Below are 18,698 nucleotides of genomic sequence, written 5' to 3'. Positions count from 1 at the left end.
GGGGAAGGACGTGGCACAGCTCCGGCCGTCACGGGGCCCTGGGCACGTGCCCCGAGCTGGGGCGGGGGGCGGGGGGCAGGGGGCTCCCTCACGGGACCCCCGCCCGGGCTCCCTCCACTCAAAGCACATCTCAGGGGATGCAGCTGAGTCTGACTCTGTCTCCCCCCGGTGTCCCTCTTCTCTCCCCTTCTAGGTCTTTCCACGGTTTCTCCGGATCACGTAACAGGTAGAGACACTAGTCACGGGGGCCGGAAACTCCCAGACTGGGGAATCCTTAGAGGCTGGGGGTGCCCTGGGCGTGGCCCGGCCTGAGCAGGGGGCGGGGCCAGGGGTCGACTCCCCTGCTGCAGGCAGGCCGCGCGATGAGAGGGCGGAAGGCCATGGTGGGGGGGGGGGGTGTGTCCCATGGCCCTCGTCTCCCACGGGGGGACGAGGCACTGGGATTTCAGGGCCTGAGCATGCAGGCGCTGCTCGCCTCCAGCCTCCTTCCTGGTCAGAACAGGCGGGGGCAGGGCCAGCTGAAGCTCTGACGGCTGGCCACCCCGACTCTGGCCAGTCCTGAGGGCCTCCTGCCCCGGCACCCTGCCGTCCCTCGCCGTGAGGGGAAACTCTGGGAAACCCGGGCCCCTGGGGTTCCAGAGTCAGCCTGTGCGTGACCCCCCACACCCCACGACAAGGACTGGGGGCCCTCGTCACCCCTTGTCCCGGGAAAGCCCAGGAGTGGTGGCGGAAGGTTCTGGAGCGCTAAGTGAGAGGAGAGAGTAAGAGGTGAAGTGGCTTCCTGGCGAGGGCCCCGCCGACGAGGCAGGGGTGTCCCCGGTTCCGTGGGTCCGGGGGGAGGTGCCGCCTCTCTGCCTTGCTAAGTGCAGCGTGAACGGACATCTGCATGGTGCTACGACGAATCTAACGTGGGCATGGGTGGGCCTTGGACACGGGCCGGCTGTCACCTCCACAAACACGCCACAGTGTCCCCTTCCTTTTCCCCTGCTTCCTCGGACCCCAATTTTTAGGCCCTCTTGCTCCCCAGACCCTGCAGTGCACACACCCCACCTCTGGTCTCCCGTTTCGGAGTTCCCGGGTCCCTCCCACCCCGCAGAAGCCCCTTCTCCCGTTAGGAAAGGGGGCGCTGACCTCAGATAGCGCTTTCCTTACTGGGCGGGGGGAGGCGGGCGTCTCCTACGAATTCCCCGGGGCCCGGCAATCACTCAAGCTCTGTCTGGTCACCTTTGCCCCTCTGTCCCCTGGGGAGGGGGGCTGCGGCTGACCCTCTCAGTCACGGTGTGGGCCTGTCTTCCTGGGCCGCTCGGGTAACGCCTTCTCCCTCTCGCTCCAGGAAGCAATAACTCCTGCGGTGGGGTCATTTCCAGCTCCTCGGGCTCGTTTTCCAGCCCTCGGTACCCAGAAAGCTACCCGACCGACGTGCAGTGCGTGTGGGAGATCCACGTGGATAAGAACTTCCGCATCGAGCTCATGATTCCCAACCTGAAGTAAGGGCACCTCTCTCAGAGAAAAGTCTGGAAGCACGGGTTGGCAAGACCATACTTAAGGGATTTCTTTTCTTTTTCTTTTTCTTTTTTTTTTTCTTTTTGGGTCACACCCGGCGATGCACAGGGGTCACTCCTGGCTCATGCACTCAGGAATCACCCCTGGCGGTGCTCAGGGGACCATATGGGATGCTGGGATTCGAACCCGGGTCGGCCGGGTGCAAGGCAAACGCCCTACCAGCTGTGCTACCGCTCCAGCCCCAAGGGATTTCTTTCAGTGGGTAACATTCAGAGGTAGAACAAAAGAAGATGAAAAGTCCTTTGCTAGGGGCTGGAGCGATAGCACAGCAGGGAGGGCATTTGCCTTACATGCGGCCAACCCAGGTTCGATTCCCAGTATTCCATATGGTCCCCCGAGCACTGCCAGGAGAAATTCCTGAGTGCAGAGCCAGGAATGACCCCTGTGCATTGCCAGGTGTGACCCAAAAAGAAAAAAAGAAAGGAAAAGTTCTTTGCCAGTGAAGTCTGGGGAGGTTTTCTGTGCCGGCCTCCCATGAGTTACCTGCGGCTTGAGAAGAACCAAGGGTGGCTCATTAGCATACTTGCTTTAAGCTTCTTGTCATGTTTTATTTTTCCTAAAAGTGTCACCATTTTCAGATGTGTCCTTGGGGTCCCCGAGGTCCCAACATCGATGCTCTTCAACTCTCCTTTTGCCCTTTCCTGAATTTTAAGCGGACAGTGAGAGGTTTTTCACCGGAACCCAGGAGCCCCCACTCCAGTCCCGAGCTCTGCATTTTTGCTCGTTTTGCTTGTGCCATACTGGGATCGAACCCAGGGCCTCTCAGCCACGGAGCCATTTTTCTAGCCCCTCCACATCTTCTAAATGTTCCCGAGCACAGAGCCAGGAGTGACCCCTGAGCAATGCGGGGCGTGCTTCCCGCAAATGCCTTTTCAGGGCCGGGGGCAAGCACAAAGGGTTGGAGCACATGGTCTACGTGTGTGAAGCCCCAAATTCAATCCCCGGCATTCCATGCCTTAAGCATCTTCGGGTCTGGCCCTGGTGGCCCCCGATCACCAGGGGCCCAACCAACACCACCTCAAGGGGCCCACCACCAAACCCTCAGCCCGAGGGGGTGGGGGTGGGGGTGGGGCTAAACACAGCTGGAGCTTCCTGGGGGGCCCATAAGTAAGAAAGAATTTGCTGTGTCCCTTCATTTCCTATTGTTTGTGATTGGCCAAACCTGACAACTTGAAACTTAGTTACTAAACTGTAGCCAGAGCCTGATACATGCTCAGAGGAAACGGGAATCCGGAAGCCGGGCGCTGGGAAAGTTCCTCGCAGGTTCCCGGGGGACTGAGCCCTGCCAGCGCCTGATGTCCTGTTCCTTTCACCTTCACGGGCGCTCTAACCGGCCGCCCTGTTCCGTGTGGACTCCCCAGGCTGGAGGACATCCTGGGCTGCCCCTACGACTCGGTTGAAATCTTCGACGGCCCGAGGATCGCCGCGCTGTCCATGGGCAGGTTCTGTGCCTCCGTGGCCATGATGTTCTTCTCCTCCTCAGAGATGATGACCGTGGTGTTCCGGAGCGACTCCATGATCACCAACACAGGCTTCTACGCGCTGTTCAACGCCATCCCCCAGGGCGACAGAGAGCCGGGTAGGCGGCGCCCGTGGCGTGCAGACTTTAAAGGACAGAACGTTTTCTAATCACTACTCCCCTGTTAGCAGAGGCCTGGACTCTGTTTTGAAAACACCCACACTGGGGGGCTGGAGCGATAGCACACAGGAGAGGGTGTTTGCCTTGCACACGGCCAACCCGGGTTTGATTCCCAGCATCCCATAGGGTCCCCCAAGCACCTCCGGGAGTAATTCCTGAGTGCATGAGCCAGGAGTAATCCCTGTGCAATGCCGGGTGTGACCCCCCCCCAAAAAAAAGACAAAAAGAAAAAACACCCACACTGGGGCCAGGGATGTGGCTCAGTGGTAAGCGCATGGCTAGATTGCAGGAGACCTGGGACTTATTCCAGTATCACGCCCCCTCCTGCATGCATCCCTACACACCCCCTACACACTCCTACACAGGCACCCGTACACACGCACTCCTACACATGCACGTACAGACACACACCTGCATACCTACGTACACACACCCCTACACACTCACCTATGCACACACCTACACTTGCACGTGCACACACACACACAATGGTGCACCTTTGTGCAACAGAACAGCTCTATAAATGGGCAAGGACGGGCAAGCTGCTCCTTTGATTTTTGGTCTTTGTTTAATTTTGGGCTATACCCAACAGTGCTCAGGGCTTCCTCCTAGTTGTGCTTGGGGGACCCTATGGGGTGCCGGGGATCGAACCCAGGTCAACAGCAGTCAAGGCAAATGCCCTCCCCACGGTCCCGTCGCTCAGGTCCAAGCTAGCGTCTCTCCTTTTCTGGGGAGAAACCCTGTGTGCTAAGAAGGGTCCGGTGGCAGCATCCGGTACTGCAGCCCCGGGAACTGGCCAGGGTGCTGAACCCTCCAGGCCGCCCTCCCTCTGCCAGCCCGGCTGTCCCTGCCTCGAGAGTGACCCTGCACTAGCTTGACCGTGAGGCCGGGTGGGGGTGGGGGTGCCCGTCCAGGCTCAGGGGCCAGCGCGCTGTCCTGACGTCAGCGGGGCCTCGCGTGCTCAGGGGCTCCGTCAGCCAGGTTCCGAGAAGCCAGGCGGGGCCCGTCCTGTGAAGGAAGCCCCTCGTGCCTGATCCCCCCCGGCAGGGCAGGCTGCTAGCCCTGGGGCGCCTCAGTCAGGTGCAGGATTTGAACCCCAGCTCATTCCTTGGTTCCGAGTCACATGCCCCCACACGAGGCCCTGCCATTGTACGTGTTCCAAACATTGTGTGTGTGGGGGGGGGGGGTATGTGGAATTTCCGGTAGGTGCATGGGGCGGGGGGTGATGGGAACAAGGAAATTGATCACGTTTGGGGGCTTCCACGGGAACTGGGAATGAAGAGGCAGGGGCTGAGAGAGAGCTGGGCGAGGGGGCTGGGTGGGCTGGCAGAGGTGAGGGGGTGGGTGTGGCCGAGAGGGGCCCAGCGCCGTGGAGAGGAGAGAGGTCAGACCCTTGGCCAGTGAGGGAAGGAAGGCTGGCCCCAGCGCCCCCAGGACAAGGGGTCATGTCATCGGGTCACGCTCAGGCATTCCAAGGAGTGATTCCCATTTGGATCACAGATGCCCCTGCAACCCGGGTCCCACGGGGGAGTCCATCTACCTTGGTAATGGGGGGGGGACAGAGCAATAGTACAGCGGGCGGGACGCTTGCCAGGCCTGTGGCCTGCGGGTTGGCCCCTCGGCACCGCAAGCCCCACCAGAAGTGGCCCCTCAGCACCCCACAGAGCCAGGAGGAATCCGTGAGCACCCGGGTGTGGCCCCAAACCCAAAATACAAATCCACAAATCCACGTTTCTTCAAGAACTGGCCGGGATCCAGGCACCATAGCAGCTGGAGCCCGTTTCCGGGGCCCCGGGCGTGGCAGTGCCCAGCCACAGCCTGCTGAGCACCCACCGGGCACACTGACCCATCACCCCAGCCCGCGGAGACACAGCCACTTGGTGCCCCCCATTTTACAGTCCAGGACACTGTGGCCCTGCAGCTCCGACGTCCACAGCCCGGGGCGAGGGGGCAGAGAGCCAGCCCGCTCCGCTCTCCGGCCCGAATTCCCGCGTGCGTGCGGGGGTCAGACAGCCCCGGACTCGGCCTTAGCCACGAGCAGGCCTCCCAGGACCCCTTCCCAACGCGGACCCCCACCTTGCTCTGTTTAGATAATGGCCCGGAGCTGCGGCTGGTGGACGGCTCGGGCCGGTGCTCTGGACGCCTAGAGGTGCTGCATGACGGGGCCTGGGGCACCGTGTGTGACGACCTGTGGGACCTGAACGAGGCCAAAGTGGTGTGCCGGCAGCTGGGCTGCGGGTGGGCCATCGCCGCCCCCGGGAAGGCCCACTTCGGCCCTGGTTCCGGCGACATCGTCCTGGACAACATTCAGTGCTCCGGGAGCGAGTCCCATCTGGGCCAGTGCCCCAGCTCGGGCTGGTCCGACCACAACTGCGGCCACCACGAGGACGCTGGTGTCATCTGCTCAGGTCGAGGCTCTGTCTGAAGGGCGGGCGGGGGAGGGGCCGGGAGCGGGACCGTCCCCGCAGGCAGAGGGACGCGCTGGGCCCACACCCCGTCCTGCGTCCTGAGCCCGGCCCCAGCCTGGCCAAGCTCGTGGCTCGCGAGGGACCTGCCGCCACGCTGTCTTCCCCTGAGCTCTACCTCCTTTCCCTGAACTCAGCTCCCCTTCCTGCCCACAGACGCCGGGGAGTGGGCTCCAGAGCTGGCCTCCGCGCCCCCAGGTAGGACCGACGCCCACCTCCCCAAACCCCGCAGAGCGAGGAGGTCAGTCTCGGGGGCAGGGACCCAGGCCCTAGGAACATGGGGGAGCGTTGACCGTTTCCTGCTGCCAGGGGGCGGCCTGGAACCGCTAGGGCCACGTCCAGGCATCAGCAATGGCCCACGCTCCCCGGAGGCTCCAAAACGAGGCCAGCGGGGGCCGAGTGGGTTGGGCAAGGCGGAAGGGCCACATTTCCCCGGGGAAGTGGTACCCAAACTCTGCCGAGCAGAGAGCAAAGGGCAGGGGGGATGAGAAGCTTCCACCACATTAGCCAGAAAGAGGCAAGGCGGGAGGGGGGGGGAAGGGGAGGGAGGGGAGGGAGGGGAAGGGAGGGGAGGGAAGGGAGGGAGTGGAGGAGGAGGGAGGGAAGTTGGGAGAAGGGCAGGGAAGGGGGAAGGAGGGAGGGAAGTTGGGAGAAGGGCAGGAAGGGGGAAGGAGGGGGTTGTGCCAGCTTCCCTGTGTCTGCTGCCCCCCACGACTGTGACTGCTCCCCCGAGTGTGTCTGCTCCTCCGGCTGCGTCTACTTCCCCCCGACTGTCCTCCCAACCGTGTCAGCTTTCCCGACTGTACTTTCCTTTTCACAGTGGTCCTTCCGTCGGCCCCTCCACCTCAAGGTAACTGCAGGGGACAGGCACACGGTTGGGAGGGAGGCCTGGGGGGGGACCTGTAAAGGCTGGGTGGCCTCCTCCTGTCCTGGTGGCCTGCAGGGAAGGAACTGGTGCAAGGGTCCCTCTCCCTGGGAGCACTGTCAACTTCTGATAGGGCTGATTTGTAGGGTAGGAAGTGGGGAGAGCACAGAGGAAACACACACACACACACACACGCGCGCGCGCGCGCACACACACACACATGCACACACATACACACATTCATATGAACATGTACGTATGAACATGCATGCACATGCACACATTCACAGATATGTACACGCATGCAGATATACACATACATGCACACATGCACACACATGCACACATGCACACACATGCACACATGCACACACATGCATGCACTCACTCATACCCAATCAGTGCAGGGTCCCCCCTGGCTGCCCCTTAGGGGCACCTGCCCTGACGGAACCCGGTCCCTCTCCACCAGCACCATCTTCCCCCTCGGGGGCTCCTCTGCTGCCCTTGGTGGAATTCTAGATTTTTCCGCAGGAAAGCCCTGGCGCCGAGGGCTGCTGAGGCCAAGCACCGCTGTCTGCTCTGACAGGAGGAAGCAACTCTTGTGGCGGCATCATGTCCAGCCTCTCGGGCTCCTTCTCCAGCCCATGGTACCCCGCGAACTACCCCACCAGCGTGGAGTGTGTCTGGGTGATCCACGTGGCGGAGAAGTTCCACATCGAACTGAAGATCCCGAGTCTGAAGTAAGCGTCACCCCTGGCCACCCTGGTCACCCTGCATCCTGCCCTCGGCCGCTCACACACTGGCAGCTTCGGAAATGATGGGGTTGGGATCCTTGGGGTTCTGGAAGGTCCAAGATCAAAACTGCAGCAGGGGCCACGGCTGGGAAGCCGGCCTCGCGTGCTGGGGGAAAAGGCAGCTGAGATGGGGAAGGGACCACCAAGTAGGAAAGGGCGCCTGGAGGGCCCCCTCGGGATGGGAGACACAAGATGGAAGTAGGCTATGGACCAAACATGATGGCTGCTTAGTAGCTGTGTTACAAACCACAACACCCAAAAGGAGAGAGAGTGAGAGGGACTGTGCCTGCCACAGAGGCGGGGTGGGGTGACGGGGTGGTGGTGGGAGGGACACTGGAACATTGGGGGTGGACACTGGGCTCTGGCGGAGGGACGGGCACTCGATCATTGCGCCACTGAAACGTAATCATGAAAGTGTCTAAGTCTGTGAGAACAACAGCACTACAGCAGGGGGCTAGAGCGATGGTGCAGCAGAGCGGGCACTCGCCTGGCACGAGGCAGACCCAGGTTAAACCCCCAGCACCTCATTAGGTCCTCTGAGCACTCCAGGAGTGATTCCTGAGTGCAGAGCCAGGAGGAACCTGAGCATCGCCAAGCGTGACCTCCAAAACATAAAGTGGAATTAAAAAGCCTCATAGGGTCCTGCCGATAGCGCACAAAGGTGCGGGGGATTTCTCTGCCTGGAGGGGGGGAGGGCACAGTGCTCAGGAGCTACTCCTGCCTTTGTGCTCAAGCGTGACCCCAGGATGTGATTAGGGGGCCCTGTGCAGTGTCAGGGATCCAACCGGGGTGAGCCAGCCCCCCTCAGTCTCTCTCTGGGGGCACCGATGCCACCCCCAAGGGCTCGACCTCCCACCTTCCCACCTCGTGCTCCAGGGGGGTGGGGGCTCTCCATGTGATGGGGGGCTACGGGCATTCAGCAGAAAGCTGTGGGACCAGCAAGTCCTTTGACATTTTGGGTAAAACTTGATCTGATTATCTGAGCTTAAGGATCCTTCCATTATCAGCGGGGAGGGCGCTTGCCTTGCACACGGCTGAGCCAGGTTCGATCCCCGGCATCCCACATGGTCCCCCGAGCACCACCAGGAGTGATCCCTGAATACGGAAACCCAGTCACCCCTGAGCATCGCCAGGTGTGGCCCAAAAACAGAAAAGAGACTCTTCCCACCATCGGGCTCCTCCCCCTCCCCCAGGCCCACACGGAACGGCCCCACCCAGACGGGCCCAGCTCGAGGCCAGCGAATGCCCACACCCGTTTGCTCGCTCCCCTGCAAGAGCTTATGCTCCTTCCCCACGAGGACTTTCCTGGGTCCAGGGGCTCACCTGTGCCTCTCCTCATGCGTGTTCTAGTCCCTTCTGTCCCCAGCCGTCACCCACTTCTGAAGCTTCATCCATATCGCTGCACCATGAAAAGCATGTTCTCCTACATGTGTCTGTCCCTATGAACACACGTGTGCCCATATGGACCTGAGAACCTGAGCAACTTTGGGGCGGGGCACATGCAGCTGTCCTCAGGGACCGCTCCTGGTGGGCTTGGGGGACCATGTACGTGTGGTGCCTGAGACCCGGCCTGGGCTGGCAGCATGCAAGGCAATCACCCTACCCACTGGGCTACCTCTCCAGCCCTCTGAGATCCTTTTTCATGACACTATTACACGCAACCCTGTTTCATCTTGGGATGTCTGGGTCATTGTCTCTTCCCAGCTTTGTCCACGGTCTGTCCCTTGGTTTTGCAGCCATTTTCATTGGACCCGTTGACCATAGCGACTGGGGGTCTGAACAGCTAAAGGCAACCAAAACTTTAACACGTAAAGAGTAGAAAGTGTGGGGCTGGAGCAATAGCACAGTGTGTAGGGTGTTTGCCTTGCACGCGGCCAACCCGGGTTCGAATCCCAACATCCCATAGGGTCCCCTGAGCACTGCCAAGGGTAATTCTTGAGTGCAGAGCTAGGAGTGACCTCTGTGCATTGCTGGGTGTGACCCAAAAAGAAAAAAAAAGAGCAGAAAGTGTGTGCCTAGCGGATGACAGGGAAGCGGAGACTTCCTTAGCAGGGGGAGGGCGTGAGTGACATCAGGGAGCACCGTCCGGCCTGGATATGTGCCCCGTTCCTCCGACAGTCATCCCACGTGTCTGTGGCTAAGAACGAAGGAACCGTAGTCACTGCTCCGATCAGTGAGACTCTTTCCATCACCCTGGAAAGTGCTTATTCCCAGCAGCTCTGCGCTGTCCCGTCAGAGCCCGCACGGCCAGGCTGGCCAGCGTCTCTCAGCCCTGCTCCTCCCGTGCCCCCGTCCTATGGCTGCCCCCCTAGTCCCATGTCCTGGTCTCACCCCTCCCCACTAGAGGTTTTCCACTGTGACTCCCTTGGAATACCCTGGGGGCCCACGAGGGACCAGAGGGTCCTCAGGTAAAAAACACTGGCCTGGGCCGGAGTGAGAGCACAGCAGGGAGGGCATCTGCCTTGCACGCAGCTGGCCTGAGTTCAGTCCCCGGCATCCCATGTGTCCCCTGAGCACCACCAGGAGTAATTCTGAGTGCAGAGCCAGGAGGAACCCCTGAGCATCGCCGGGTGACCCAAAAACAAACAAACAAACAAACAAACAAAACGACTGGCTTAAACCAGAGCTTACTGCCTTGTTTCTGGGGATTCTGACATTTATATTTACTCTAGATGTGACACAAACAACTCAACATTTACTGATATTTGAGATTTTAGGACCTTATTATTTGCTCCAGTGATTCTCAACTGACAATAATTTAAAACCTCCCACTAAACACACACACACAGTACACACACATGTGTGTACACACACATGTGTTTGTATGTGCTCATGGCTGTGTGCACATACCCATCCTGCACACATACACATGTGTGTACACACACACAGTGCACACCCCCACAGAGCACATTAGTCTTTGCCCTGCAACTTCTTTTCGATTGTGCCCCATCGGGGCACCCCTGCCCACTAGCGGGGTCACAGCTGGGGGTCAGCTCAATGTGCCTCAGTTCATCCACCTCCCCTGAGCCCCAGAGCCCGGTGCTGAGACAGAGATAGCCCAGCTGCCCGTGGCTCCATCTCGTCACATTTCAGCTTCTCCTGAGCTTCAGCTTCTCCACGGTGCGTTTGGAGAATCCACGTCGTGTTTTAAATGAGCCGTTTCACTCCCAGTGAAACATTTCTTTCTTTCTTTTTTTTTTTTTTTTTGCTTTTTGGATCACACCTGGCGATGCACAGGGGTCACTCCTGGCTATGCACTCAGGAATCACTCCTGGCGGTGCTTGGGGGACCATATGGGATGCTGGGAATCGAACCCGGGTCGGCCGTGTGCAAGGCAAACGCCCTGCCCGCTGTGCTATCGCTCCATCCCCCCAGTGAAACATTTCTTGTTTTCTCGTGAAACTATCCCGCACCCGTCCCTGCCAGCCCGGGTCACCTCGGCACCTGGCCCGTGAGTTCTGCACTTGGGCCCCCGAATACGGTGCTGCTCGGGTCCCGCTGACCTGGGGAGCAAGCCGGGGTCCCGCACGGGCGAGCGGCTCAGCCCCGAGCCACCTCCTTGTCCCCGCCAGGCTGGAGGACATCTACGGGTGCCCTTACGACTTCATCGAGGTGTTCGACGGGCGGGAGATGGCGCCGCTGTCCATGGGCAGGTACTGCGCGGGCACGGAGCTCACCTTCTACTCCTCCTCCAACCTCGTCACCGCCGTCTTCAGGAGCGACGCCATGGTCACCAACAAGGGCTTCTACGCGCTCTACAACACCCTGAAGCAAGACGAGAGGGAGAGCGGTGGGTGCGCGGTGCCCTCCGGGGGGGGCAGAAGGGACCCCCAGGTCACCCTCCTTGGTGACCCCCCCAGTCCCGAGGCAACAGCCTCCTCTCCCCCCACTCCCTCCGCCACTCTGCCGGTGCCCCCAGAACCGTCCCAGTGAGGAAGTGAGGAAGTGGTCAGGGCGCGGCCTTGCCTGTGCCCCCTCATCCCCACCCCAGGCCCCCAGGGTTCCCGAGCACCGTGGGGTGGTCCAGAGAACCCCCACGATATAGGGCTCACACCGCACCACATTTGGCCTCACATTTGGCCAAGAATCCCCCGGGGCGGGGGCGCGGCTGGAGTGATAGCACAGCGGGTAGGGCGTTTGCCTTGCATGCGGCCCACCAGGGTTCGATTCCCAGCATCCCATAGGGTCCCCCGAGCACTGCCAGGAGTGATTCCTGAGTGCAGAGCCAGGAGTGACCCCTGAGCATCGCCGGGTGTGACCCCAAAACAAACAAACAAAAAAGAATCCCCCGGGGGTGCCCTGGGGCCTCCTGGACACTGCCTGGGAGACCCCCCCTACCCACCCCAAAAAAGAAACTGAGGCCGAGTGTCCGTCTTCTGCTGACGGGGAGGGAAGGGGCGTCCCTGCTGGAGCACGGCTGTCCCCACCCGCCCTCCTGCAGTCTCAGCTCTGTGTCTCAGGGCCCCTGAGCTTCCTTCCTGGGCTCCCTGCGGCTGACGGTCGGGGGTGGGGGGGGCACGAAGCTTGTCCACCCAGAGCCCTTCAGGGGCCTTGCTGCATCCGCCCTCCCCTGGATTCCGACCACGCCAGGCCCACCCGGTCGCGTGGGGCACTGCGAGAGGGTCTGGCGGCCTCGCCCCGCTCAGAGCCCGGTGCTCCCTCCCCCCCCCCCCCCCGCAGGCCTGGCCCTTCGGCTGGTGAACGGCAGCCACCGCTGCGAGGGCCGCGTGGAGGTGTCCTACAATGGCACGTGGGGCACCGTGTGTGACGACAGCTGGGACCTGGCCGACGCCAGGGTGGTGTGCCAGCAGCTGGGCTGCGGCGAGGCCCTGTCGGCGCCCGTGCAGAGCTACTTCGACGGCGGCACCGGCCACATCCTGCTGGACGACGTGCAGTGCCTGGGGCGCGAGGCCAAGGTGTGGCAGTGTCTGCACAACGGCTGGTTCTCCCACAACTGCGGGCACCACGAGGACGCCAGCGCCATCTGCTCGGGTGAGTCCAGGGGGCCCCGTGAGCGCCCCCCACCCGCCCCAGCAGGCTTTGAACCAACGTTCCGGAATCTTCTGCAAAGGAGACTGTTTTCTGGCTCCTCCTGCATGGCCAGGGCTGAGAGTCCCGGGGCACGTGACAGCTGTGGTGATTGGGGGGGGGGGTGATGTCTGACATCCAGTCAGGGGCCCCAGGGAGGCTGGGACCAAGCCCTCCACAGAATGGGCCCAGAATGGGCTAAACACAGGCCGCGTCTAGGCCCAAACCAGCACGTGCGCGGCCTCCTGGGGCCTCCCGGCTCTGACCACGTCCCATGGGAGCATCTTCCTGTGGGGTTTGTTTTTTTCCCCGACGGCACCAGCCAGGCCCGTGCCAGGCCCGCCCAGTCGCGTGGGGCTCTGTGAGAGGAGGGGCTTCTTTTGGGTCTCACTGGCAATGCTCAGGGGCTACTCCTGGCTCTGCACTCAGGTATTACTCCCGGCAGTGCTCGGGGGACCCTATGGGATGCTGGGGATCAAACCCGGGTGGGCCGCGTGCCAGGCTAATGCCCTCCCCGCTGTGCTGTTGCTCCAGCCCCTTCCTGCCACTGATAATGCAGCAGAGCCATGCCCCGGGTGTCCCCGAGGTTCGGCTCCCTACATGTCGCCTTTGAGGTGTGGAGGGCCGACGGCAGCTTTGTCAGCCCATCATGGACCCAAAGCAGAGAAAGACCAGCTGTCGCCTGGCTGGGAAGCCCAGTGGTCAGGGGGTGCCGTGTGGGGGCTGCCAAGTGCTGTCCGGGGTGGCCGGGCCCAGCGTTCCACTCCCGACTTCCCGGCGGAGCTTGTCCCGAGTTCCTCCCCCCCCAAGTCCCTGAGTTTGATTGTGACCGTGTGTGTGTGTCTAACTCTGGCCCTGTCTGTCTGTCTGTCCGTCTGTCCGTCTCTCTCCGCTTCCTGCCTGAGCAGGCATTGACGCCAGTTCAAACCCGGGATCCACAGGTACGCCCCCCCCCACCCTGCCATTCCTCTGGCATCTGGGACTTGCCAATGTGCCTCCCTCCTGCCAAGCAGCTGCTCCCAGGGCGGGAAGGGGAGAAACAGGGAGAGCGGCAGGGGGAGGCAGGGAGGGAGCGAAGCAGCCTCAGGCCCGGGAGACCCAGAGTGCGCGGGGCCGAGGCTGGGCACAGTCCCTGCTCGGGACCCACCGGGGTACAGGGACGCATTCGGGATCGAAATCCTTCTCACGGCGTCACCGTCCCCTGGTTTCTCCACAGAGCTGAGCGGCGACGGCCCCCCCCACAGGTACCTGGCCCCGTCTCAGCCCTGCCGGCTGCCCTGCCCTCCTCAAGGGGGCCCTGTAACTGGTGGGACCCACCCCCATCCCCCACCCCCGGGCCAGGATGCTTCGGGCCACGCTGCCTGGGCCGCAGAGAGTCGGGCTGCTGTGCAGTGCGGGCACGTGGGTGCCACTGTCACCCGCGCCGGCTCCTCCAGCCTGTCTGCTGGACAGGGCACAGCTGCCGAAGCCGCCCTGTGGGCGCCCGGCCCCGAAGGTCCCCCCAGTCCTGCTGTCCTTCCGTCCCACGTGCCCCCCGGGGACCACAGCAGGGGCCACGGTGCCTCCGCAGGCAGCTGCATCTCCCTCTGGCAGATGAGAACTTCCAGTGCGGCGGCCTGCTCACAAACAGCTCGGGCACCTTCTCCAGCCCCTGGTACCCCAAGAAGTACCCGACCAACGTGGTGTGTGCCTGGGACATCCTCGTGGACAGCAGGGCTCACATCAAACTCACGTTTGACGTGGTGAAGTGAGTGGACGCGCCTCCGTCGCCGTGGCCAGAGTCCCCCGCATGCCGCCCTCTCCGCCCCCCCCACTCCCAGCGAACCCCCAAACCCGCTTCTCACTGTGAGGAAAGTCCTACTTGCAGAAAGCTCCAACTCAGAATACCGAGCAAGGGGCCAGAGCCATCACACAGCGGGGAGGGCGCTCGCCGTGCTCGCCGCTGACCCAGGTTCAATTCCCGGCATCCCACATGGTCCCCCGAGCACTGCCAGGAACGACCACTGAGCATCGCTGAGTGGGGCCTCAGAACCAGGGTTAAAGAAAGAATACTGACCAAAAACAAATGTTGTTGGTAGGCGTGTCAGCTTTCTTCCACTAAAGAGAGACGCTCCCTGTTCCCGGAAAAGGGCCTTGGAAAACCCCGGGCTGGGCCCATGGAGCTCAGAGGTGAGCGTCTGCCCAGCAGGTGTGAGGACCTGAGCTCGAACCCCAGCTCCACCAGGCCCCTCAACTCTGCCCGGTGTGAAGCACACCCCCCCACCCCCCTGAAAGGAGAAGGGGCCAGGGAGAGAGCACAGAGGGGAGGTGTTTGCCTTGCAAACGTCCCACCCAGATTCGGTCCCTGGTACCCCAGATGAACACGCTCTGAGCCCGCCAGGGGTGCTCCCTGGGCACAGAGCCAGGAGTAAGGCCCGGGCACTGCAGGGTGTAGCCCAAACTGAGAGAGAGAGAGAGAGAGAGAGAGAGAGAGAGAGAGAGAGAGAGAGAGAGAGAGAGGAGGGGCTTCTGAAATGACACTCCCAGTCATGGCTCGGTTTACTCTTTTACAATATCAGCTTCCAAAACGTATCAGTGGCCGAAGCTGTCCCCAAAGTATTCAAAACTGTCCTTCACGCTGGCTTCTCTCCCGGCCCAAGGCAAGGCGTGTCTCGCCACAGGCCAGGGGCTCTGGGGGCCTCTCCACAGCCACACGGCCTCTGCTGCAGGGTCACACCCCCCACTCCACCAGCTGCCCCCCTGCTGGAAGGGGCCTGGGGCTTACGGCAGGGCTGTGTCCTTCCAGCCAGAGACTGCAGGTCCGAGAGTTTGGTCTGCTGGGCACCGAGGAAGGTGCTGACGGCTGCCACTCGGGGCCCACCTCGGGGACAATCCCAGGGCACCACGCGGCTCCAGGAGCTGCCCTCGCGGTGGAGGGGTGCCGCTAGGGAGTGGTCCCGGAGGACGGCGTGCCCAGCTGCCGTCTCTGCAGAGGGCGTCGGGAAGCAGAGGGGCGTAGGGGCAGAGGAAAGGGTCCTTCTCACCCAGGTGGGGCTCAGGGCTTCTTTTTCCCTTTTTATTTTTGGTTTGTGTTGAGGCCTCAGTACTCAGTGCTCTCTTCCTCCTGGTGGCGCTCAGAGTACTACACAGGGGACGGGGATCGAACCCAGGCCAGGTGCACGCCAGGCAAATGCCTACCACGGAACTGGGGCTCTGGCCACCCTCGACCCCTCAGGGCATCTAAAACTGCTCCCTTACGGTATAACTGAGACATAAACCTGAGAACTCTGTAACTTTCCACATGGTGATAAAATTTAAAAAAAAAAATAAATAAAAATAAATAAATAAATAAATAAATAAATAAAGTGCATCAATGCTTCAAAAAAAATAATAAAAAAAAAAATAAAATAAAACTGCTCCCTGTCATGGCCCCTCTCAGCCTGAGGGCTTTTCACACAACCCAGCTTTAATGGCACATACAATTAGGATTCAAATCTAACGTCCATGGGTAATAAATTGTAAAAAAGAGAAAAATGTATTTCAAAACCAGTTTTTAAGATTTTTTTGTGAGCCCCGGGTTCAGTGACAGCCTGATGGAGACCAGGCCCCCCGGTTAGAAGCGGGTGTTGGAGCCTCCACTTACATCCTCTCTCGTGTTTGGGGCACCCCAGGGTGGGAGATGAGGCGTCTGCACCCAGGAGGACATGCACCGTCTCCAGCCACGAGACACTCGTTCCCTCCAGTCGGCCGGTGGAGGTTCTGGTTCCAAGAGCTTTTCCAGAACCTTCCTTGCTCTGGAAAGTGCTTGCTGGGAAGGAGTCCAGGGCCTGAGTCTGTTTGGGGCCTTTGGGGGTTGGGGGGATGCTCCTGGCTGTGTGCTCGCTCGGGGAACCACGCAGGGCCCCGGGGAATCGCTGAGTCTGAGCCGCTTCTCACAGGATGGAAAACTTCTATGGCTGCCCCTACGACTTCATCGAGATCTTCGACGGCCCGCAGAGCGAGTCTTTCTCCCTGGGGAGGTTCTGCTCGGGGACCACCCCCATCTTCACCTCGTCCTCCAACCGCCTGACTGTGGTCTTCCACAGCGACGCCATCGTCACCAACGTCGGCTTCTACGCCTCCTACACGTCACTTGTGCAAGACGAGAATGACACGGGTAGGCCCGCGGCCTCCCCTCCCCTGGCCAGCCGTGGCCGGGCTGGGTGCACGCGCCGGGCTCCCCCCACGCTTCCCAGTGTCCCCCCGAGGCCCGACCGCAGAAAGAGGTGGAGACCCACCAACTCTGTGCTGGCAAACGGGGGCCAAGCCCCCCGGCCCCAATGCTGTCACTTTTTAAGTGTCTGACCCAAACCAGGCATGTGGCTTCCTTCCAGTTGCCTGCAGGGGGGAAAGGCTCTGCCTGTCGGGGGCCGGTGCCTTCCCCTTCTTCGTAGCTTCTGGGGGTCAACTTTGACCTCACTCAGGGACGAGCCCATGTGAGCTGGGCTGGGGGGGGGTTATCTCGGTGGTCAGGAACTTATGCTTTGCCGAGTTCGAATCCCGGTCGTGGATCGCGCCCCAGAAAGCACTAGTCAAACCCTCGCCATGGCTAATACCTCGCACCACAGGCACTGCTGGGAGTAGCCACAAGCACCCCCAAGCACGATCCTGGCCCGACAGGGCATGGGGGCCCGGTGTGGCCGACACAGTACCAGTAGGGGTGGCCTCGGTGCTCCCAGCTCCACTTAAGAAGCGCCCAGAGGGGCCGGAGCGATAGCACAGCGGGGAGGGCGTTTGCCTTGCACGCGGCCGACCCGGGTTCGATCCCCGGCATCCCATATGGTCCCCCAAGCACCGCCAGGAGTAACTCCTGAGTGCAGAGCCAGGAGTAACCCCTGAGCATCGCTAGGGTGTGACCCAAAAAGCAAAAAAAAAAAAAAAAAAAAAAGAAGCGCCCAGAGTAAGAAAAACCCAGGGCCGGAGAGATAGCACAGCGGAGAGGGCGTTTGCCTTGCACACGGCCGACCCGGGTTCAATCCCCGGCATCCCATAGGGTCCCCCGAGCACCGCCAGGAGTCATTCCCGAGTGCAGAGCCAGGAGTGACCCCTGAGCATCGCCGGGTGTGACCCAAAAAGCAGAAAGGAAAAAAGGGAAGCCCCAAATCACTTTGACATGAGATCAGACCCAAGCCCCTTTGCCCCCCACCCCCGTAGCGTCCCCCGCCCCCGTAAGTGCCCCCCCCCGCCCCTGTAAGCGCCCCCCGCCACCAGTAGGGGGCGCCCCGGAGAGCCGGTCAGCGCAGAGGAAGTGCCCAGCACCCGCGTGGTGACCCGCGTGTCCCCGGCAGATGTGGCCCTGCGCCTGGCGGACGGCGGCCACCGCTGCGAGGGCCGCGTGGAGCTGCGGTACAACGGCTCCTGGGGCAGCGTGTGCGACGACGGCTGGGACCTGCGCGAGGCCCACGTGGTGTGCGCGCAGCTGGGCTGCGGCCGGGCCGTGGCGGCCCCCGGGCGCGCGCGCTTCCACCGGGGCCAGGGGCCCATCGCGCTGGACGACGTGGAGTGCGCGGGCACCGAGGCGCGCCTGTGGCAGTGTCTGCACAGCGGCTGGTTCGCGCACAACTGCGGGCACCACGAGGACGCCGGGGTCATCTGCGCAGGTGGGTCCCGGGGCGGGGGCGGGCCTGGCCACACCGTCCCCCGCCACCTCTCCAGGCCCCCGCGCCCCACGCTCCTGTCTCAGCCCTCTCCTCTGCGGCCAGGCTAGGGGAACCTTCCGTCTAGGGCACTGTCCCTGGCGCCACCCGGCCGGGCTAACTCGGACCACACAGCACAACTAAGCAGGGGTCGGTGATTCCACGTGCCAGTGTGCAGGTCAAAGCCAACGGTGGCCTTGGGACCAGAGAGAGAGCACGGGGGGAGGGCGCTGGCCTTGTGCACCTGGCGACCCAGCTCGTCACCAGCATCCCAAATGGTCCCCTGAGCGCCACCAGGGTGACTCCTGAGTGCAGAGCCAGGAGTAAGTCCTGAGTGTCGCCAGATGTGGGCCCAAAAATAACCAAAACGAAACCCAAAAAAGAGCAAATCTCAATTGGAAGAAAGGAATAAAGGAAGGAGGGAGGAAAGGAGGGAGGAAGGAAGGGAGGAGGGAGGGAGGGAAGGAGGGATAGAGGGAGGAAGGAAAAGAGGGAGGGCAAAGAAGGAAGGAGGGAGTGGGGGAATGAGGGAGGGATGGAGAGAGGAAGGAAGGAAGGAAGGAAGGAAGGAAGGAAGGAAGGAAGGAAGGAAGGAAGGAAGGAAGGAAGGAAGAGAGGGAGGAAGGGAAGGAAAAGAGGGAGGGAAGGAGGAAGGGATGGAAGGAGGAGGGGAAGGGAGGGAGGGAGGGA

At 61.7% G+C, this 18,698-nt stretch overlaps 1 protein-coding gene across 1 annotated transcript in view; it reads left to right on the top strand.

The window, feature by feature from the left end:
- LOC101555148 (deleted in malignant brain tumors 1 protein) overlaps positions 1–18,698 on the top strand; it is a 65,427-nt gene that overhangs the window by 46,093 nt on the left and 636 nt on the right. Inside the window, exons 18-27 of the mRNA XM_055119135.1 lie at positions 5,293–5,610; positions 5,824–5,865; positions 7,119–7,272; positions 10,899–11,120; positions 11,246–11,255; positions 11,973–12,318; positions 13,571–13,598; positions 13,925–14,101; positions 16,272–16,489; positions 17,568–17,972. Coding sequence (XP_054975110.1) covers positions 5,293–5,610; positions 5,824–5,865; positions 7,119–7,272; positions 10,899–11,120; positions 11,246–11,255; positions 11,973–12,318; positions 13,571–13,598; positions 13,925–14,101; positions 16,272–16,489; positions 17,568–17,972 — 1,920 coding nt within the window. The remainder of the gene's footprint in view (positions 1–5,292; positions 5,611–5,823; positions 5,866–7,118; positions 7,273–10,898; positions 11,121–11,245; positions 11,256–11,972; positions 12,319–13,570; positions 13,599–13,924; positions 14,102–16,271; positions 16,490–17,567; positions 17,973–18,698) is intronic.

Source organism: Sorex araneus, chromosome 11, assembly GCF_027595985.1.
Source record: "Sorex araneus isolate mSorAra2 chromosome 11, mSorAra2.pri, whole genome shotgun sequence".
Classification (NCBI taxonomy): Eukaryota; Metazoa; Chordata; class Mammalia; order Eulipotyphla; family Soricidae; genus Sorex; species Sorex araneus.
The sequence above is the reverse complement of the archived record's forward strand: the minus strand, read 5'-3'. Positions and strand labels throughout refer to the sequence as shown.